Source organism: Melospiza georgiana, chromosome 6, assembly GCF_028018845.1.
Source record: "Melospiza georgiana isolate bMelGeo1 chromosome 6, bMelGeo1.pri, whole genome shotgun sequence".
NCBI classification, from domain to species: Eukaryota; Metazoa; Chordata; class Aves; order Passeriformes; family Passerellidae; genus Melospiza; species Melospiza georgiana.
Window position 1 is genome coordinate 5,624,616 of NC_080435.1, and position 23,207 is coordinate 5,647,822.

General features: G+C 40.7%; 1 protein-coding gene across 1 annotated transcript in view; it reads left to right on the top strand.

The window, feature by feature from the left end:
* LTK (leukocyte receptor tyrosine kinase) overlaps positions 1-23,207 on the top strand; it is a 93,100-nt gene that overhangs the window by 42,789 nt on the left and 27,104 nt on the right. Inside the window, exons 4-10 of the mRNA XM_058025699.1 lie at positions 556-778; positions 7,601-7,740; positions 9,486-9,620; positions 10,503-10,655; positions 11,527-11,627; positions 13,214-13,380; positions 18,565-18,659. Of these exons, the coding sequence (XP_057881682.1) occupies positions 556-778; positions 7,601-7,740; positions 9,486-9,620; positions 10,503-10,655; positions 11,527-11,627; positions 13,214-13,380; positions 18,565-18,659 (1,014 nt within the window). The remainder of the gene's footprint in view (positions 1-555; positions 779-7,600; positions 7,741-9,485; positions 9,621-10,502; positions 10,656-11,526; positions 11,628-13,213; positions 13,381-18,564; positions 18,660-23,207) is intronic.

Below are 23,207 nucleotides of genomic sequence, written 5' to 3' on the forward strand. Positions count from 1 at the left end.
CAGCGGGCTGAGGGCTCAGGCCCATGTCACTGGAAGTGCCACCATGTGCTGCTTCTGGTGCAGGGCTCCCAGAGGCCCAGTCAGTGCCCAAGAGTCAATGAGAAATGACCACGTAATGCATGTGTGCTGCCTTGGTTGTGTATGGATGCACCCTCTAAGGAGCCAGCCCCTTTATACACTTATTTCCTATCTCCCCATTTTGGGATAAGCTGCTTTTATTTACAGAGTCTGCATTTTTTTTTTGGAAATTCAGCCCTACACAAGCCAGAGCTGGCTTCACTTGTCTGCTGTCTGACTGGCAAAGTCTTTGGCTTTTGTTCTGTTGGACATGTCTTCAAGCTTTTTTTGGTTTCTTGTCATTTCTTCTATCATTTCTTTACTTAAATCCTTAATTTTTAATTTATTCTTTCTCTCTTTGTATTTATGTGCATGGCTTTTCCTTTATTCTCATTACTCCTTTCTTCAAACTCTTTCTCCATTTTCCTCTTATTACGTCTCTTCCATCCATGCTGTGTGTCTCTTGTTTTGTTCTGTTTTTTTTTTTTCTCTTCACAGGGGCCATTTTCCTCCTGAACACCAGTAGACTCCCAGATAGGTGTGAGTTCAGCCTGCAAAGCCCCATCCTGCCTGGGAGCTTGGATTCTTGCTTGCTGGAGCTGTCCATAGGTTCACAGGATGCTGTTCCTCTTCTCCAGAGATTCACAGTTGAAATCAAATACGCAGAGACAAACAAAAACACAGTAACTTCTCTGAGAGCTGGCCATGAGGAGAAGGCTGGGTAAGACAATAATTTTTCAACTGTTGAGCCTTTGAACTGCAAGGTAGAGTGGAGTTCCTCTAGGCTGCTGTTTATCAGTGTCTTTTGCCTTCTTGAGATCATTATTGCTACCATAGCAGAAAATAAAGGTATGACTTTCAGGACTAGAGCACACAGCCTCCTGACAGGATGCCTGTAATAGACACAGGTTTTGTGTGTCCCCTTTGCAAAGGACACACCAGCTTAGATCTTACTCTGCTTCTGTCCCATTTGGAAGGGTGAAGAGTGATTAATTTTTTCACTGATTCTAGGACTGCAGCTGTAAAATGCATTCAGTCCCAAAACTGCCTTGGTAACATGACTGATATCTCTATGGATCCAGTGGGTCCTGCCAATGCTACAAGGGTCCCAATTCTTATTTTGAGGTGGGGTTGATTTTACCTCTTTAATAATTTCCTCCCTTCTAGTAGGTTTCGGAGTATCCACTTCTGCTCCAATTGTAGAGTTCAAGGAGGGCAACAGCTGAGGTAAGAAGAGGTGAAGGAAAACAAAAGAAAGTGTAACAACCACAGATCTTGTCCTGTATTCCCTTTGATCCCGCCAATGTTTTACTTCTTTATTCCTGTGTGTAGCAGAATGCAGAAAGGAAGAGAAATGGGTAAAGGGAATAAATCACAACAGGAAAAGAAAGAGAAAAGTCCACGTGTCATCTAACTTTTCCATTTTCCATGTGCTTGTTTTTCCTTTGCTGCAGTCCAGCTTGTAAGAACCTGGGTCAGACACATAACAGAGTTTTTTATTTCCATCACCTGACTGACTCCCAGGGAGAACTTAAGCAAGAGATCCCAGTTCTTGTTTTCTTTGAATTCTTTGGCACTCCCCAGGCTGCCATAGAGATCTGTAGCAAAGAGTCCCCGTCAGCCAAAGATAGCAGAGTTTGACTAAAAAATCTTTTTTTTTCCAGATCTCTCTCCCCCTCTTTCTCTCTCATTTTCAGCTGTTGCTCGATTCCTTCCTGGCTATTCCTTTCCCATCTTCTTGCCAATTTCACTGGGAATCTGTTGTGTTTTCTGGGATTAATTTCTAATATCCTTTTTTTACCTACTCAAAGCTGCCCTTGCTACTTTTTGAATATTTGACAGGCGTCTGCAGGTGCAGCTCTATTCCACAATGTAAACTCATAAAATACCCTTTTGCTACACCTTACTGGTCAGACCAGGCTTTGCTGGTAATCACTGCAGCATCTCTGGAACAGATCATAGATGTTGTTTAGCAGCTTGTTTGAGCACTGCAAAATAATTGTATGTGAAGTCAAGATTATCATCTCTCTAAAAGTGATGGCATTTAGATTTATTAAAATGAAGTTCCTTCCTTATTGGAAGTTGGCACAGACACTGGTATTACTTTTTCTTACTGAATGAAATGAAGCACTGGTAAGCTCAGAGAATTTACCCTTAAGATTTTAAATAGGGGAGGAGACCAAATCCTGTTTGAAATCAAGATAGAAAGGAGGATAGAAAAGAAATAAAACAAAGTTAGGAACTATCAAATACCCTTCCTTTCCTTCCTCATTACAGGGGAACTTTAAAATCTTGGTACAATTTAAAAAAAAGCTGACCATGCAGGCCAAAGAGAATTTATTTCTAACACAGTGATTGACTTGCTTCTTGCTAGGCAGGTAGCCTGAAATGAGCATTCTTTCCACGATTAAGATTTTAACAACATGAGGTGTTAAGGAGAGATTACCCTGAAGGGTTTCCACCTTACAGGGATTTTCCACAGGGAATAGGAGTTCTACAAGCTTTTCTGTCTTAACCAAACCCTGCTGCACAATTTAGAGAAGAACAAGGGGGGACAAGGAGCAGATGACCTTGAGGCAGATGCCTATGTGTAGTGCCTAGTGTAACCAGTGAAAATTACTGCCAAGGGTTTGCCTTCAGATCAGAATAGAAACCTAGACATAGAGAAAAGTCTAGGTGGCACTTTTGTCAGATAATCAAGACACACCAGGAAATCCTGCTTCAGTCCCTTTTGTCACCTCTCAATTCCATGACCAAGCTATACTTCATGATAAACTCCAGCTGCACCAGACTATTTCAGTGAATTCTTTTTCTGGAGATAGAAATATTCTCCTGATGTTGTTTTCTCCTTCAGGATCCATCAGCTACATGGTTTCTAAAAGCTTAGATATACGTCACATGTAAGAGAAAGTTTCCTGTTCACCTCACCAACTAGTAGGACTTATAATTAAATTGGTAGTATGGGAGCTTTTTCACACATAAGCCCTAATGAAAGAAGAAGAAGCAGATGGACTTTTGGTACTATGTTCTCTGAACAAGTAGGGCAAGGTCACAAAGTCATGTTGTTTATTTTTAAATACCATACCTGTAGATCATGGGTGTTCTCAGCTATTACCGTTAGAAGGAGAACTGCTGAGGGAGTGAGGTGTTTAAGATTCTATGCATTTACAAAAAATATATAACATTTAATTTCTCATTATATCAATAAAACTCAGACATCAAGACCATGTAGCCTTGCTTGCAAGGCCAAGCCTTCTTTGTCTGGCACCTAACTCAGAAAACTATTTTCACTTCCTCAGGGTTATGGTTATGGTGCTTATTCAGGTCACATCTAATATGTGTTTTTTAATTTTTTTTTTAAACTTTATTTTCTTAAATGTTTTTACTATTTTGCTTATCCTACCTTTTCATCTTTACTACACAGACTCAGAATCAGCCACAGTTGAAAATTCTTGAGTCCTGTGTGGTTTTGAATGTTTTCACATGCTTGTGTTTGTTGTTGACCACAATTATTTCAGTGTTCTTAGCCAAAACTGTTTCAGTAAGAAGCTAGCTTCTTTCAACTCTAAGTACTCACACTGCATTTAAAATAAAAAAGCATCATTTGGGGCAGGGATAATATTTTCATTTTCTGTAGTTAATAAGCCTAGCTGATTTTGTTCTGTTTTCATTCTGGAATGACCACAGTAGTCTCAGTAGATCAGAAAACAAAAAGTTCATGGCCATGTGCACACATGGGTTTTCAGTTAGCCAACCTCACAAAACTGTTTATTGCTTATTTTTTTGTGTCTTCCCCCTTTTTCTTGAAGGGATGGTGGATAAAATGCTCCACCATCTTCTGAGACACTTGAAAAAATTTGCCATCTTTGACACTTCTACTAATGTGGTTGTTTTTTTCCACAAAAGTTATTTAACTTCTCCTACTGCATGGATGACAAGGGTAAGTCTTCTCAGATAATGCCTAAATGCATGCTGACAACAATGAGCAGAACCCTTTTGATTAAAAAATGTATCTAAAAAGGGTGAGGCTGTCCAGCTGCTATACATGACTATGAATTTTGAACACCAAGCTGGGAGTATGATTCAATTAGTGCCTCCTGTGCCTCTCTTGAACTTGCACCCAAAAATATACTGTGTCAAAGAATAACCCTCTAATAGTTTGGTGAAGGCTAGAGTGGTAGGCATGTGTTTTGCACTCTCTATTTCCTTTTAAGTCCAGTGGTTAGCACCAGATGTATGTGAGGACATGCAGAAAACAGCTTCCTGTGTGTATAAAAGTAAAGTACAACTTCTAATCTTTATGTTCACTGATTGAGTCTAGAAGCATCTAGCATACACAGCTTTGTGCAAAAACCCATGCAGTGGGACCCCCTAATTTAGAAAATATTTCAGCTTTCATGTTCTGCTTTGTTGCATTTTTCAGTCCTAATGAAGAAATGGTTATTCTTTACATACAATATTTCCTAAAATTAATCATCAGTTAGCTTTGTTGGATATAAAAAAAATCACATCATAGAAAGGATTGGTAGGAAGAGGGTGGAAAACATCTGTTCAGCAGAGAAGATTGAGAGGCTAATGAAATCCCAAAGTAAACCCTACAAAAGAAGATTTGAAGTTAAATTTTTCAGGGTGAATCTTGAATTTTCTTGCATTAAGCATTAGATATCTTGCAGCACTAAACTTTCTATCCATGCAAATTTCTCCAAATTATATCAGACCCTAATAGTTCTTCCATGCATAGAGATGAATTTTAACATCTCTTTTTAGGAGAAGAGTAATATTGCCTCAATACTTAAGATCTGGTTTGACATAAAATCAATAGTAAAGTTATTGCCAAGTGTGGTTTTTCTGGAAGCCTGCTGCAATGATCCATCTTCTGCTGGATCAACACTGGGCTTCGTTCCTGATTCCATTAAGAAAATTACATTGGCTCTGACGAGCTTCCATTTCAATGGTGAGACCAAGCAAAGAGGTGTAATTATTTACAGCGTTAGAAATCTTGCTGCAGTTGGATCTAGTGGGGGGAGGCTTTCTTGAGGAATACCTTGATGATGAAGAGATTTTATATACAAAAGCACTCTGCGTAATGCAAAGCCACTTGTCATTTTTGCAGCCTTTGAATGCTAGACAGCTTCTTTTGGCATGTTATAAATGGAGAAAATTTCAGTAGCAGAGATATTTCAGTTCAGAACTGGGATGTTTCGTGGGAACTTAGCAGCTCTTCTGAGCCAGAGCACTAATTCGCAGCAGTAGTGGCTTAAGATGGTGGCCTTGCTCTTCCACCAGATACCACAGCTCTCCCAGCAAAGATGGCAGAACAGGCAATCTGTCTTCCTGAGTCATGGCATTTCAGAGCTTGGCTTATTGACTTAGATGGCTAGTTTTATTTTGATGTACCAGTCTGTAAACAGCAAGTTCCAAAGTGTCTGGCTCATAGAGCATATAGTATTAAGGTGCAGCAGCTGAAACAGTCATTGTTTTCAGCTGTGGGGCTCTTCAGTTGCTACGGCTAAGTGTACCACTGGCTGTGAATCAGAGGCTGTGTGCCACAGGTTCTGCATTCAGTGTTGTGTCAACACTGGCAATACTGTGGAGTCTCAGCTGGAGTGTGGGTTGTAACTTGGTAGAGGTATTAGAACTGTGCCTAATAGCTAAATTTGAAAGATTGTCCTTACCTTTATAGGCTTATTGCACCAATTTGATTATGACTCGTTCATTCTTGTGGTCAACAGGATGCAATGGAGTGATGAACAAAGCTGTGTCATGTAGCAGAAGTGACTCAGTTCTGGGTCAGTGCTGGATGGTCTTGGATGTTGTCCCACAATGTGGCAGGGGGGATATTTATAAGAATATTTATGAGATGTATTTATAGGTGCTGGATGTTCCTGAAGCTGTACTGCAATACAGATTGAAAGCAAAGCAGTTGTTCTTCCATGTTGGGAAGTAGATATTGTGCTGTTGCAATTCAGGGCTGTACCTTTCTGAAGATGAATTAAATTATAATGAGCTGTTGAATATATTATGATGGGACAGGAAATAGAGGAAATAGGGTCATCCTCATGTAAGAAGAGCTCAGTTTCATTTGAGTTCAGGATATTTGTGGGAATATATGTGTGTGTACAATTGTGAAGTGAGAGGTGGGTGGATGCCATAGAAGGGATAGTAAAAGATTGTCCAGACAAAGTTATATAATTATGAAGGGAAAATGCAAGAGAGGGTGATAAAAAATTAAAGTTGCTCTGGATTTTTTGCAAGTGGCAAATACGGTTCTGTGATTTCTATACTGAGTCCAGAAGAGATGTGTTTGTAATCTGGTGTTGCCTTCTAAGGTGTTTCTGGTGCAGTGGTACATGACCACTTCAAGGCAGCTGAAGGCATTTCCTACATGAAAAAATAATCCTAGGAGCAGACCTGATCAACATGTCTTAACACTGTGGCCTGGCCTTCTTATTACTCTGTTGGCAACCACTTTGGTCATTTGTCCAGAGTGGACAAGTAACATCAGCAATGTGTAGAATGTGGCTAAAATTATCTCTGTCTGATACTATTTTCAGAAAAAGTGCTTAGAGCAAGGATTCCTTTCTCACCAGCCTTGCTCTAATCTATTTACAAAATCATAACACATATATTTATCTGTGCTTTACTGTCTTGCTAGCATAAGATATAGGAACAGATTTGGAAACAAAAAAATAAAGTGAAAATATTTTTAAGAATTCTGCTGTAGTTTTTAAATGATACCTGGATACCCTGACTTCCATCAGACTTAATTTGAGTTAAGTACTTCAAAAATCCCCTTTTGATATCTCTCTGTAGCTTGTGATGTCTTACAACCATCTTTAAAATTAGAGTACAGGGGATCATTTGTTTTTCTCCAAACTGCCACAACTGCTGCACAATTGAGAAACCTTTGCAATCTAGATTTTCAGGTTATGGCATTGGGTCTGTAGTGAAATGTAAATGGCACAAGTAATCTCCATTTCCTGGAACAGCACTTTTCTTCTGTCGCTTGCTTTATGGGTGCACTGTGGTTTGCTATGGTAGAAAATCAAACAGGCAATACACAGATAAAGGTTTTCATTCTTGACACAACCAAGAAACGTTCAGGGTCAGACATTTGCTTCCAGAACACACAATGTCAGTGTTGGCTTGAGGAGATCCAGAGTCTTGTGCAGCTGCTTGGTTGATCTGTACTTTAAAGGGCAAACAGAACACAAACACGTATGTGAAAAGCACATATTGGGGTAGTGTGTCACCAAAATTGGTGATTATTTAAGATCCATTTAAGAATCATTGGGAATGGTTGGATCTCTTCATCATTAACAATAAGCTCTGCAGCAAAGATAACTTTACATGAGCTTGCTAGGCTGGACATCACTTGTTTTATATTAACACCCATTTCTTATCTTGCTATTTGAAATCATTGATCCATTTCCCACATGGATACTATTACTTCTCTTTGGTACAGTGCAGAATCGTTATGCTGGAGACTCCATGGAATCCGATGTGCTGTGTGTATGTCTGATAACATTCTGTTGTCCTCTAGGATGAAATGGAAACACCTGGTGGCCCAGATTGGACAAATAGAAAGACCTTTCAAAATCACCCTGGTGTATTCAAACTGCGGAGCACAGGAGGTTGGAGTACTGGCAGTGGGCTCCTTGCAGCTCAGGAACTGCTTTCATGGTATGCTGCAACACAGACAGGTTTGGAATAACCAAACACGTTCTCACCAAAATGGGGGACAGGATAGAATTTAGAAGAAAGATTAGTAACTCAGAATTATAGAACTAATTCTAGTGATCGTCTCTGCTTTTGAGCTTTGCTTTGTTTGATCTTTATATGGGAAAAAACCAAAAACAACTGGACTTATGCTGAATCCAAAAACAAGGGTGAAAAAAGTCTTTATCTAGATTATTTTAGCATTTAGTATTTTTCTCTCTTAAATAATCAAGAACAATCTATCTTGTGTAACCAAAGCCTTTTCCATACTTGGGCTTTATCTAACAAATCTATGAAGAAAAGAAACAGTTATCTGCTCCTGATGGGATCTGTTTGCTACTGCCAGGCTGAGAATTTGTATCTAAAATGAAAATAATCGGAATGTAATTATTTTCTTTAAGGTCCTTAGTGCTCAGCTAAGACCTCAGTTTTACCTGGAGCTTACAGTTTTGTTCTGAATGTCATGCAAATGATCCTCAGCGGCTGTGCAGAACCCTGCTAATGTCATTTAGGCTTCTTGGAAGTGCAGGAGTCTGTCAGCACAGGCAGTCTCAGGTTGGGGACATAATCATCTTTAGTTCCTGAATTTCATGAATTAATATAATGTTATTGTTTCCATTTTGCAGACCCTGTAGAAATACCCTGGAATGTAATGTAAAAAGAAAACACTATTGTGAGCATGGTTTTGATCATATTAGAAATTTAATTCTAGTCATTATTCTTTTAATTTAACATGCTATATTTTTAATGTAGTTTTTTTGACAGTCCTAGAGTTTTGAGGGGATGCATAATGCCTGAAGCAGTGTGCTCTCAGTCTCTAAATAACCTGGTGCATGTATCTGGCACAAAACAGTGTCATGAAAAATTATTTTTTCAGAGTGTGTACCTGGATTGCTGCAGAGGTGTTCTTTTCTCTTTCTCCTGCAATTGGTTCCCTAACTTTTACATTTTTTCCAGAGTGGTAGCGTCCCAATGTAACTTCTGTGCAGAGCTCTGCTAAAGGGCAGCATGTCCATAACAGGCCTGAGCACAGGCCTGCATCCACAGGACAGGCTGGGTGCATTGAGAGTTATGCTTTTGGGAAACATCAGACTTAAAAATCATGTTCAGCCTGGTTGATGGATACCTGTGAAGTCAGTCAAATGCTCCCAGACTAGAACTGACTAGACTAGTTAGGGTGCATGACTAAAATTTGTGTACAGCAAGCCAGCTTGCTGGGGAAGCAGCTTCCTCATGGGCTGGATGCCACAGCTGGAAGCTGGCACAGAAATGAGTCAGCAGCCCAAGAGCTGGTTAAACTTGAGCTTCAACAGGGCATAGCAATGTATCTGGAGATAAGTGGGTGTCCCTGCCTCCAGCAGCAGGGTGCCATGCAGCATGTCACAGCTGCCTGGCAGGTGCACAGTCATGTGTGCAGAACTGAGGAGCACATCACAGTAGGAAACTGCTAGGCCCTTCATTAAAAAAAAAAACCAAAAATTATGTAAAGATAGAACAAACACATCAAAAGCAGTGCATCAGAAAGAGAAGGGCAAAAAATTTTGTCCAGGAATCTCACGCTGGATAGAAACCTACATGAAAATAGCAGAGATTTATTGTACGAAGGGCAAGGTCCTACAAGGTCCTGTGAAAACTAGTACACACAAAGGGTCATACACATCCTGTCAACTCATCTCTAGATATAGTTCTCTTTTTTTTTTCCCCATTAGATAAAGAAAATCAAGACCTTTTTGTATATGACAAAGGCTCAACCTTCCCCTGCTTTCATGGAGGCTGTGTCAGCCACCTACAGATCTGTGAGTTCATCAGTGATTGCCCTACCAAAGAGGAAGGAGTGAGGTGTGGTGAGTATGTGGCATGACACTTCATGGGAACCTTCATTCCATTAGAAGAAATAATTTAAAATACAAAATAAGTTAAATTGATTCCATCTTTAGATTAATTCAGTATTTCACCTCCCGAATTAATTTGTCCAATTTATGCTAATTGGATACCAACATTCTCTTTGAAAAGTCACCCTATATAGAACCAAATGGATTTTTTTAAAAAAAATTGGTTTTGTTTCTTAAGTATTGCAGTAAGGAGCTCAATGACCTTCCCTTTACAGTTACTGCTACTTCAGAGAAAGGGAAAATTTTATTTACATGTCTGCAGGTGGGTGAAAATTTCCTTCTGGACCCAAGATCTCAGCCTTCCCTTCAGGAAAGGGTATTAATCATCTTTCCACTCTTAGTTACCTACAGTGTCATAAATCTGTTCTTCCAAGATCCCCGTTCAGAAATTCTTGCACATCAGGACAGAAAAATCCCCTAACAGTGTATGAGCTGCTAAGAATTAATTTTAGCTTTAGCAAGTACAGTGGTGATTTAAAATAATCTGTTGATTTGCCTTCCTTTAAGTGGACACAAAACTTTGTGATGCCTGCAATTTCATATGTAGCAAGACCTTTACCAAATTTGTGACTGTGATTTGCCATTCCTGAGGTTACAGGGGCTGCAGTTTTGCCCAGAATTTAGAGTAGGACAGCACAAAAAAGACTCAAATGTTTACAGAAGCAAAGTGTTGGCTTTCTAATGGTGACTCTGGAAATAAATGAGACCTATTTTGATAGTGTAGCATATGTTGGATAACTTGGACAACAATGGATTTTCACTTTTGTTTTTGTTTGTGTTCTTCCATAATCAAGTTGCTCCTATTTTCCTACTTTTTCTTGTTCTCAATTGTAGACAGTCTCCCAGAGGGTTCACATTGCTCATTTGAAGAAGGTCTGTGTGGCTGGACACTGAATGAAACTGCAGCATCTCCTTGGTCTATTCGGGGCATTTCCAAAATGATTGAAGAGGACTCATTTATAGGGTCTACTCTGCAAGTCACTGGTGGTAGGTTCTTTATTGTTCTCTCTCCCACTCTATGCATGCATGTACACACGAGCCTTGAACTTAAGTTTATTTAAATAGGTTGAATAATTTTGGCATCATTGCCAGATGAACTTCAGCATCAGTATTATCTGTAACAACTTCAACTTTTGAACATGACTCAAAACTTTATAATAAACAAGTTCTGCAAAAAAGTTAAAACTCTCAGAGAAAGGATTCTCCTTCACCTTTAAAAAATTGTATAAAGCATATTCTTCCATCCTCCTTCCTCTTATGAGCTGCTCGGTTGCAGAGCACCTCAGCAGCAATATGATAAATGCTGCATCACAAGGTAAAAATTGCCCAACAGAACTGCAGAACTGTCAACTTGCTAAATAAGAAGGAGACCCTCACCTGTTCAGGCTGAAAGTCAGAAGTGTTAGTACACATGAGTCTTGCCTCACAGTTCCCTGCCAAAATGAAGGGTTTCCATACAAGTATCCTGTTTGTCTCCTGAGAGCTTATGTAAGCTCTCTCTGGAAACCAAGACTGCAAACAAACTCTTCCAGCCCAGTGTTTTACTCAGCAAGGGTCATTGATGCTAATGGTGTAGGAATTAGGAGTGTAGATTGGTGTGCACCTCTCTACGGGAAGACCTTGACTGGTCTCTGAGGTTTACCCACTCACATTCCAATAAGGGGTTTGGGATGTTGACTTTTGTGCTGCTAAAATCTACCAGAGTGTTTACTACAATCTCACCAACAGACTTTCTTTCAAGCCCTGCTTACACCTACATATTTCATACCTACAGCAACATTAATAATGTTAAATTGTTTCAAGTGATTACACAAAAAAATAAGAGATCATTTTGTCTTTTTCACTTTTGTGTTGACAGGACACTTCCTCTACCTGCGAGCAGACAGCACTCAGACAAGTGGTATGGCTAAAGCTTACAGTACCAGCTTGCCAGCCAGTCTTGCCACTGAAGACTACCAGGTGTGTCACTCTGTCTAAGCACCTTTGTGGAGTAAATCATCGGGCTGTAGGCACCATTTACACAGTTAGCCTGTTCTCCTGTCCCTCTGCACAACACTGGAAAGCAGAAGAGCTGGCTATGCTGCCTAGCTGGCCACTTGTTCAGAACTGGAAAGGGGATGTGAGGTGCATCCCCAGTAAGTGAAAGCAGAAGCCCCAAATCAGTTACTCCTTGCGGAAAACTCCCCAGCCTGGCTGTACCACATAGGAAGAGTTACTGAGATGTAACTCTGAGAGGTAACAGCTAAGTTGTATGGGGCAGCCAGTGTTTGCAGAAAATGGAGCTGTCTGGCTGGGCCATTCAGTCTTTTAGTATATCTGCTGCTGAGATTTCTCTTCATAAATTCTGCAATACTTGTACAGGAGTCAATAAACTTGATAGTTTCACTGAGAACAGGAGTGTGAAGTTAGAATGCATTGGATTTTCCAGAAATAGATGAATATAATAAACTTCTGATCATATTCTTCAGGAATTTCATAAGGTTAATGCAACCTGGCCTTGATAAAATCACACAACTTGCCTTGCAGCTCTGAGATGCTGGAATTGAAAATATTAAATAATATTATAGTCATAACACTTAGGAAAATTAAGCTGCAAGTTTGAGCTGGAGTCCAGTCTTGCTATGGGAAAAAGAGAAAGCTTTGATGTCTCCTAATTAGAGCTGGGAAAATAAATATGGTGCAGGTGCCAGAAATGTAACTTTGGCATTTATATTTATTTATAAATCCAGGTAAAATATGCTGGGTACAACATAAACAACAAAATAAAATGTGATTGGAGATAGGTTTACAAAACCAGGAGAGGAGAAGCAGTAGCTGTTGGTTATTGTGCAGAAGCCATAGGAGATTCTTTCCTCTACTGGCAAGGATTTGAGGCCACATTGCAGGATCAAGGAACTTCTGTGGTTGTTCTTTGCAGAACATGTGTGTGCTCCCTTTCCTGCCAGTACTGGAGCTCTCTGTAACATTAAGAACAGCTGAATATTCACAGCAGTGGTAGAAATGGCAACTTTCTCTTGCTCTGTGGCAAACTGGAAGTGGTTGTTTCAAAGAAAGAGGACAAGTCCTGCTTCAAAACAAACATTCTTTGGCCTGCTGATTTTGTTGCTCACTTGCCTTAGGGGTGCTACAATTCAGGTGGTGCCTATGAATTGGAGCCGGTAGATGGACTGAGGTTTCCTGCCTCTAGAGACTGTTCTTGTTTTAAAGGTATCTGGGCAGGACAGCTCTCTCCTCAGAGAAGACAATAACAATGAAATCAGTCCTCTCACCCAGCTGGTGTCAGAGGCTGTGGATATTGTCATCAGTGGTTGAGGAACAGCTGCCCAACAGGAGTGTCAGTTCGGGTCTTTGCTGAGAGAATTCTGTGCTAGTGACGGTGCTGAGTCAAATACAGTCAATGACTGGAAGCTTAGTGATGTCTGTCATTAAAGAATTTGACCCAGATTCAGTGGTTTGGTGTCTCAAATTCCTAGGGACGGGAGAAATGACTACTTTTCCCTTTTGTCACAGATTACCATTCTTTTCCTCTTCTTCCTCTGTTACAGATTCAATTTTCAGTGCATGTTTTTGGAAGCTACAATGGTACAGTCTCCTTCTCTCTCAGGGAAGAGATAAAGGGAGCTCCAATCACCTTGCCAATGTGGGAAAGGGCAGGGAGCTGGAGCGACCACTGGTTTCTCATCACCTTACCCATGCCAGTGCTTCAGAACCGGTAAGAGCTCCACTGTCGGCAGCCAGAGTTACCCCTACAGATTTAGTAAATTGTTCCTGTCTTTGTTGTGAAGTGTCACTTTCATTCCTGCCTTCTTTCAGAGCTGTTTTTAAGTGACTCTGCTTGCTCAGGAAGTATTCTGCCATAAGTGCATATCTTTGTGCACATGCATGGCTTAGCTCAACACAACCCCATGCCATGTGACAGCACTTCTGTGCAGCCTCAAACAGTACTTAGGTTTTGGGAACAGCAAGCATCTGTACTAAAAACCTTTTAGCAATCTGAGCAAGCCAGTGTACTTACAGGGGCAAAGTGCTCCCAGCAGGAAAACAGCTGCATTAGAATAGCTGCATTTCATACTCCCATAGTAGAAAACACTCACATGAGTCAAAGGCATGGTAATCCCACAGTTCAGCCAATAGAGCTGTCCAGTTTAGGATCAATGTCACTGTGGCCTGGGCAGCTAGAAATCCTTCATTGCCACATTACTGATGCAATGATTTCAGAAAAAGACTGTTGCCCAAATGAGCTTTACACTAAAGTTTTCATGGGTTTAAATGTAGAAATGCAGGGCAACATTGGTTTTCAGATGAAGTGAAATGTTGAAGATTTAAAGAATTTCAATGAAATCAAATTTAATTCAGGCATTTCTTCTCCCTCACCTGGCGAAACTCAATCTCAAGCCATGCAGCTGGTGTTGGTAGCTGGTTATTTTGCACAACATAAGCTTTTATTTTTTTCAATTTCTCCAATCTGTTGGTTTTTTTTTTGGTGGGGGGGAGGAGGGACGTTTGTTTTTGGGGTTTTTTTGCGTATTCCTGAGGAAGGCCTGTTTCACATGAAACTTAAGGAAAAAAAAACCCTCCAAAGTTGTACAGTGAATATTATAAATGTTGCTCTACCTTCTTTCTGGTTTAATTTCCTGATTATCTTTCAGTATTATCAGTATTATTTTTGCCTCCTGATTACCTGTCAGTATTATCCCATGTTCACCATGCACACATTTGCCATGAATGATTCCTTTAGGGTAGGATTGGTCTGCCTACTAGCACTGTATTTAAAATTCTTGTCTGACACAATCTGAAGCCCTGTGGATTAGTATCTGTTAGTTGTGAATATGTAGAGTGTGGCCAATATGTAAAGAATTAGTGCAGAATAGCTCATTTCTCTGAGCACTCCACTGTGGACCTGTCTGCAGCAGAGACCAAGGGGCTCTTCAGAGCTATTTAAGAACTTCTGCCTCCTCTGATTACAGTCCCTTATGCTTGTTCCCTGAAGCCTCCAATTTCGATATTGGCCCTTAATTCCAAAGCAAAATTAATCTTATGTGGCAGAAGGGAACGGACAGCAAGACACTTTTTTTGAGCACTAGCCAGAATGGCATGAAAAACAAATTGATATTCAAATGTTCAAATACCGTAATGTTTGAAAAAGTTGAGCACTTAGGCAAAATGAAAGCTGTAGTTAGGTTATGCATGTATTAATTATCGCAGTCTATTTCAAGTAGTTCTGTCTTGTTTTACTTCATGTAATCTTTCTGTATGACATTTTCAAATTTAAAACTGAGTGGCATAACAGCGATGATCATAATGAGTAAGGATGGAACTGTTCAGTCCAGAAGGCAAATCTGTACCAGCTGTGATAGCCAGGTGACTGCCAGAAGTAATAAATTGCCATTTGCTACATTGATCTGTAACAGACACAGAACAAGCACCCATTGAGTTGAAGGTGCTGAAGCCATTTCCCCAAGGGAGGAAAACCTGGTCTTTGTGCTCCTAGGACATGGGCTCTGTCCCAGTCCTCTTGTCTTGCTGTTTCCATGCTCTATTCCTTCTGTCCTATCTGCTACTGTGTGCACTTGTTGCCTTTCTTCCTTGTTTTCATATACTTGGCCTCTCTTTTGCTTCAGCCTCCCATTTGGGAAACCATTTTATCTATCTCATGCCTCTGGTTGTTATTTCCTTTCTGAAATTCTCCCTGCTTCTTGTTTACATCTCTCTTCTAGCAGCTGCTATCTTTGTGTGTTGTTTAGTTTTGGATTTTTTTTAATTAAGAAGTCTGAATCCCTTCCCTGCACTTCCTTTCTCCTCCTAGCTATCTCTAGTGTGCTTTCATTTCAATGCTCCCAGACCTACAGTAAAGGTTTATTCCCAGTACTCCTGTTTGATTGGCTATTTAATTCTCTCTGTAGATCTTGGGCCCAAATCCCCTGCACACCAAGTCTAAGCTCCTCTGCTGTAAAATTCCCAGTGAGCTCTCAGTTTCTCTCCAGGATAACACCTTGTTAACTCTGGATTCAGTTTAGGCAGCTTTTTTTTTTTTTTCTTCTGTTTGGCCAGAATCAGCAACAGAAAGGAAAGTTGGGGAAAAAAAATGTTTATCTTTTTATTTGGAAGGGTAGTTCTCACCTCATGTAGCTGAAGCAGGACTGACATGGACGATAATAGCACTGCATGGAAAGTACTATTTGCCTGAGACTTTCAGATATCCAGGGAAGAGGAAACTGCAGGATTAAAAAAAAAATACTAGGCATAGAAATGTCAGGGATTTAAAAATTTCAAAGCTGTTTTCTTAAAATTTTAATTGATTCTCATTCATGTGAAAAAAAAACACCCTCATGGCTGATATGTGGTTCTCTTCCTCCCAAATTTCAGATCCCTCTTCCAATACCTAGTAGCACAGAGTACTTAAAAAGTTACCAGCATTTTTGAGCATGGTCAGAATCATGAATCCCTGCATTGCTTCATCCTCAGCACTCACAAAATGTTTTGACTGCTAGAAAAGCCATACCAAGTCACCCAAAATAGAAAAGTTCAGCCTAAGTGACTTTAATGTTAGTGAAGTTGAAAACAATTGTAAACAGAGGTGTGTGATAAACATTGCTGGACAATTTTACTACAGTTTGGTATATAACTTCCTGAATGACTATTCTGTGTATTTATGGATGTTGTCAGCTTTCCTTGGTAATGCAAGCTCTAGCAATGCTGCACTTGGGTTCATTTTTAGTGCACATTTTGAGCTGGCATGCTGTTTTTCTGTATCCCAAATATTTGGGAAACTCCTGTTCTTCTCTAGCTGTAGGAAAGTGCCGTACTTTTCCCTGGTTCCTCAAGGGGATGGTAGGCAGCAGTAAAGTGGGCAGGAAGGGGACAGACCACACAGGGGGAAGAGTAGGCATGAATTGAGATATAACAAGTTGCAGGCCATGAGCTGCTTCATGGGGCCAGAAGTTGAGAAACCTTAGCAAAAAGAACACAAGAAGGACACAAAGGCTCTGTTTAGGTAGTTTTTAGCAACACCTTCATCCAATGAATTTATTTCTTAGGAGAAAAGGAAGACAGTTTGCTGATCAGCCTCCCAGCTGGGCATCTAGCTACTTTGAAAAAATGCTTTTGGTGATTGGCTGGCAAATTCACTCACTTGGTTCACATACACAAGGAGAAATAATGCTACCAGAAGAAAACCAAACAGACAGATGACCAGACAACAGAGAGCTGGAGAACATAATTTGCTGGGGTCAGCAAAAAGAGATTAATGAACAGGAACTCTGGAAACCCCTCAGGCAAAGACAGCACTGAGTTCAAAAGACAAATTCCTTCCCTTTTTCTGAAATTAAGGGGAAGGGGAGGCATACAGAGCCTAGAGGTTATGAAATGTCAATTCTCATGCACTGGAGGTGGGGAGGGGCTGTCATTTCTCAAGGTCCCCCTTGTACTGATCTGCTCCTGCTTGTGGAGCAGAGCCTCCCTTGCAGTGCAGTGCCAGGGACCCTTGTCTGCTCTGTCTCCATGGACCAGACACAGCAGATTGACCTGACCAAGGGTATAATGCCATATGAGTGCTGTAAGTAAGGGGTAGGATGGGCTGCTTTGCCCATGCCTGTGGGTCCTGCAAGTGCCCTGGTTCTGGGCTCAGGGTGCTCTGACTCACTTCCATCAGACAAATGGGGGAATTATTGTCATTTGTCAGTGGACTTACACACGAGGTTTGAAAACACTCTTGCTAAGCCTGGTATTGAAGAGGAGGGTTTCTGTAAGAAGGGGATCTAATGAAAAATTCTTCTAACACGGCAGCTAAGAGGTCATTCAAGAGACCCTTGATTTGCATTTGCTGCTCTTAGTCTTAGAGTGCTCAGATCCTGAAGGTGTGGATGCCTTCATTGAAGCACAAGGGGTCATTCTTGAGTTGGGGTAAAAGCAGTTTATCCCTAAAGATTTTTATGCAGCAGTGCAACTAACTGTGGATATCAACCAACATTTGGTTGGTGGGTGGAATGCACACACATATTTTACTGCCACTAATTTGGGACAAGTGTGTTCCTAGGCTGAATGATTAATGTGTTAGGCAGGTCAGTGCTTGATCTCTCATAAATCATCATTGAGCTTTACCAGAGACAGCAACAGAGGCCCTGCCCATATGCTTTTAATAAGCTCTAAATGGAATGGACATCAGACATCTGTTTATTTCTGAAATGTAATGAAAAACAATTCAGTTCTATCCATTAGAAGGAGATCCTTCAGCTCATTTTCTTTCTTCCTTGTGAATTCAGAAGGTAGCAATACACATGGACATGACTGAGCTCCTAGATAAGGAGCACCTGGTCATAGCGGAAAAAGATGAGACAGCCCAGGGAGCTAAATCTTCAAGGAATTATGGCTGAAATTTATAAAGTCCTACCCTTCTGAAATAAGCTCATATCACCTTCTGAGTTACACTGGTTGAGGATGAGGCCCAAGACATTTGGATATTCTGCTCAGTGTTTATCTTTTTGGGGGTGGAAAGAAGAAGATATTTTTTACCCCAGTCTAACTCTCTGTCTGTTTCTGGTGATGAATATGGATGGTTGTTTGTGTATAACAATTAGTGGGGGCCAGTTGCTTGTATGTATGTGCAGATAGCAGAGGAAGTAAGGCTCTCGTTCTTGTTCCCCATGAAATGTGAAATTGTGTGAATGTTGTGGCACTTACAAAGGGTTTATATGTGTCTAAGACTTAGAGCAAGCCCTTTTGGCTGCTCAGCTGGACTTGCCTGGAGGAAAAATTCTAAATAGCAATGATGTTTTTTCCATCAAAAGGGAACATTGTATTTTTAGGGAGGTTGTTTGTTTGTTTGTTTGTTTGTTTTGTTTTCCCCTCTCCTTAGTCCTTTGTTAGTCTTCTCTAAAATATCTGTCTTATTGCAAAGGTTTCAACTGGAACTCCTGGCAACCTGGGGCTGGAATTCCCAAGCTGACATTGCTATCGACAACATTACGTTTGGCCTGGACTGCTTCACTGACGGTGAGCCACAAATGTCACAGAATCCCCCAGAGATGTAGGTAGTGTAATCAGCATCCCACAGGTCCAAGACACATGTTCTGTTCTCCCCACGGAGTGTGTATGGATCATTTGTGTCACCTTTGTCAGCACAATGCCATTTTATCTCAGACCTACTGAAGATTGCAAGTAGAGGCAATTTTACTCCGTGTCAATCTCCCAGTGCTCTTTCTTTTTTCTCTAAACTGGGATATTCTGTATCACATAGTTGAGACCTGTCTGTGTGTCTTGGCAAGAAACACTAAACTTACTCCTTAGCCCTAAATGGAGGGATTACATCACACTCTTTTTCCACAGTCCCTGCTGATCTATGCACCCTGGTAATTGATACCTGAAACTAATTTGTTAAAGTCAAAGGCAAAAGTCACCATATTTTTTGCAGAAAAGAAAGACAATAACGGAGTAAATTGACCTTCTGACAATAAAATTTAGATTACTCCAACACGTTTGTTTTAGTCTGTAAGGAGGTGCGTTAGCTATCACTGCCAGATATATAACAGCTTTCCTTTATATAATGTGTCTGACAACAGTTCCAGAGAAAAATGGAGCCAGTGCTCCCCTTTGAAACATGTTAGCAGGAGTTGTAGTGGATTTTCTTAGCAGACAAGGGAAAGAATTTAGGTGCTTGTACTACTTGCAAACATTAGAAACTGCCTTCTTTTGTCCCTGGGGAAAAATATGCTTGGTTGCAAAGGAACTGGAAGATATGCAACACTTGAATGGTGAATTCTGTTGCAGATAAAATGTGGATTGGTGATACGGTGCCACTCTACATGTCACTACACTCAATACGTCAGCATTTAGGGTCATAGCATGTCCCTGCAGTGGCTACCTGTAGCCTAACATAACATGTGGGAAGGCTTATGTCAAAACAGATGTGGTAAAAGCTCATGAACAGAAGCCACTATTCCTTCCTATCTTTTTCTGGTTCAGTGTCCTGTTCTCTGTCCCTTTGTTCTGCAGGCACTGAAACCACTCTTCTATAAAATGCTGAGTATGCACAGTTTCACTTGAAATGAAGACGAAAAGCTGGTCCTTTATGGTAATTTCATTTTTTCACTCCAGCTCTTTACAGTCCTCTCTCCCGACCTCCATGCTAACAGCTAGTTTTGGAATCTTGAGAAAGCTGAAGGGAGCTGAAGGGACTCCAGATGCACTTGGGCCAGCTGATGTGCACCCAGCTGCTAGAGCTTACTGCTCTCAGATAGACCCTCCAGTTTACCCACAGACATTTTGCTGGGAGTGGTCTAGGTATGCATCCTTAGGCAAACAGGTGGGGTGTAAATGCCCCTGCAGCAATGTTATCAGAGCTTGTCCATCAGACCACCCAGGCTACTCCTGATTTTCAATTGGGATGAATTGCACTGATGTCCAGAAGCAACCGGACTTACCCCATCTGAAGGCACGACCCAGGGATGTGTGAGTCATGCAGATGAAACATAGCACAAAGGAAACATTTCTCAGAAGCCTTGCACTTGCCCCTGTTCCTTGAATCCTCTTTGCAAATTGACATTTTCTCGCCTCTGAGAGCAGCCCCCTTGTATTTTTCTTCTCTTGACTTTAATTCAGTTAGGTTACAGACAAGCCCAGCAGCTCTGCTGTGTTTCCAGTAATGAAATTACTTCTCTCTGGCAAGGACAGGTTTCAGATGTCAGAGACAGAGCCAATTAAAATCCAAGCAGTGAGTTCTTTTCATGAGGGCAGCAGGAAGGATGTATGGCAGGAAGGAAGGATTTGCTGCTTGCTAGGATGTAAATATTATTTTCTTCATCTATTTCAGTTTTGTAGTTCAACTCTCTACAAAACCCAGTGCTGAATGAAAGCACTGTTTCTGTATGCAAGATAGGAAAGAAGGTGAGGTTTTCCACAGACCTTAAAATTGAGAGGAAAGGTTCAGGAAGATTTAAGTGAACAACTGGGTAGTGAGGGCAGCTGAAGACACATCAATAAGGACAAAACCCAAACAGACCATTCTTTAGATGGCAGCTCCTGGGCATTGACAGATGTTTTTCCCTGTGGAAAGGGTGAGGTGAAACCACATTTTGGCTTATACCATCACCTTGTGTAAGACAGTGTCACAGGCTGGATGGCATGTCTGGTTCATTGTGAGAACTTCAGGCAGACAGGCATAAAGATATTCATAGTTTCAGTGAAATAGTGCTTATATAGGAAGAGGTCTGAATTTTGAGTTTTTTAACATGAAAATGTGGACTAGCACAGGAAATAGAATGCTGATAGCTGAGTTGCCCTTCTCACTGCCTTTACTATTATGTTTTGGTGCTCTAAGCATTGTATTGTTCCAATTAAGATCACAGGTCTGTGGTCTGCCAAACTCTACTGCCCTGGCCTAGAAATTTCAGTCTGTACATAATTTTTGATTTCCCAGAACATTGCTTTATAAATGGCAAGACTGTCCAAAGAGAGCTTTTGTAAGATTACCTCTACTTCTTGATTTTAGAGTCCCTGATCCATCCAAGACTGATTTTCAGAAGTATTGCAATCATCATTAGTGAGGTGGGATCTCTGAGGAGACCATTCACACTTTGAGGATCCTGTGAGATATCTTACTCTGATTAGTCTCAGCCACCAGATCTCTATCTCCCTTTTCACTACAGTCACAGAGATACTGAAGCAGTGAATGAGTGAATTACTTTAGCTCTCTGCTTGCAGAAGATTTCTCTTTCTCCTTTACACTTCCCTCTGTCTCATTTCAGTGGAGAAATCAGTGTTATCTAAAATCCAGAAAGAGGAAGTCTGTGCTTTTTGCATTTTTTTATGTAGATACAACTTAATATGGATTAATTCTTGTTCCCTTCCATTCACTCTACTGTCAACATGTTGGCTGTTAGAAGAGGAAGTGGAAACTAAAATAGACTGAAGCACAAGCCCCTGTGTCCCAGGCTAGACGAGGTCTATAGAAAATGCCACCTTACAAGTTTGTGTCTGACAGTGCATAAATCAGCCTTTAAGGCGTTTAGCAGCTGGTGTGGACAGGGCCACGCTCAGCCCGTGGTGCAGCTGATCTGCTGCTTAGCACGGAGGAGACAAAGTTTCTTCTGGAGAGCAAAGGTTTGAGACTGTTTGGAAAAGGAGGAAAGACTATTTGGAAATGAGGCATTGCCTTAAGATACTCATTGGGATGGGATGCCACAAAAAAATCCATGCAGACACAAAGATCAACTCTGTTTCAGAGAGTGATTTACATTCCTTTGCTCTGGCAAACATAACCAGGCTTCTGGTACATCGCTAAGTGTCTGAAACTGTTGTGACCTTTGGAATTTGTAATTCAGTGCAGGCCTTGGGGAACATCTTTTCTGGCCATTGTATTTTTCATTCTGTTTTCTTCCTTGCATTTGATTAATTTCATTTGTTTTGGGTTAATTTCATTTTTCACTGGCTTGACAATTTCACCCATTGAAGTTCTCCATCTCAGTATGAGCAGAGTGTGTCAGGACAAAGCTTTCTTTTGTTTGCATGCATCAATGTGCTTTCAGTCAGACCTGGGGGGAATATTCTCAGGAGTAAAAGCTCAGCAAGGTCTCCATGCTTCAATTAGTTATTTGGCCTTTCTGACACAGCTAACAAGGGTGTTAATTATTGCTATTTAGAGCAGTGGTTTTGTGGCAGAGATAATTGTCCATCTGGAACTGAGTGAGTCTCTTTTCAGTAGAGCATCAGACAGCTGTTAGATTCTCACAACTGGAACAAATTGAAATATTTGTAATGTTTTTCCACTGATTAAAAATGTTCAGTATTAAATCAACTGAGAGCTCACAAAATGGAAGGAAGCCTGCCCTTTTTCTTAGAGATTTTCCAATCAAAATATTTGCATAAAAATGGGTAATTTAACTATTGAAACAGGATGCTTGCAGATTATGAGGCAAGGGTTCATTATTACTTTCCTGCTGTAAGGCAGCATTGGTGTTGAGGTGTTCTCAACACATTCAGATGATTTGGATCAGCAATTGATTTTAAATTCCTCCTCTCTGAGAAAGGGCTGGTTTTCAAAGGCTTATCTCAGTAGTCAGAAGTGTATGGTTTTGCTCTGTGATTTTCAAAAATGTTTGTCCAAAGATTAACAGTTTGTGACAAGTGTATGTTTCTGTTACTTAACTGTGTATGTTAGTGAGGCATGTAATTTTATTTAGTTATTTATTCTCTAAGTGAGCTCTCAGAGGCTCAGAGTTGGTTGCTGAGGTGGGAGTGATCTGTTAAGCTGGGTTATTTGCCATGACACTATTCAGAACCTAAGACAAGGATTTATGTCACCACTTTCCTTTATACCTCCAATCATTTGACTGTCCAGAATTGTCACCTGCCTGTTTGAACAGCAGAACATCAATACCTGGTATCTGTTCTCCCACACTACATTTTTCCTAAAATCTCCTATAATCACAGCTATGGGAAATTGCAGACCAAGGAGCTTTACCTGCATGGAGTAACATGGAGGGTCTGTGTTCATGTGAAGACCCACTGCCTTCAGCACAGATAAAAGTAGCTTACCTAAGATAT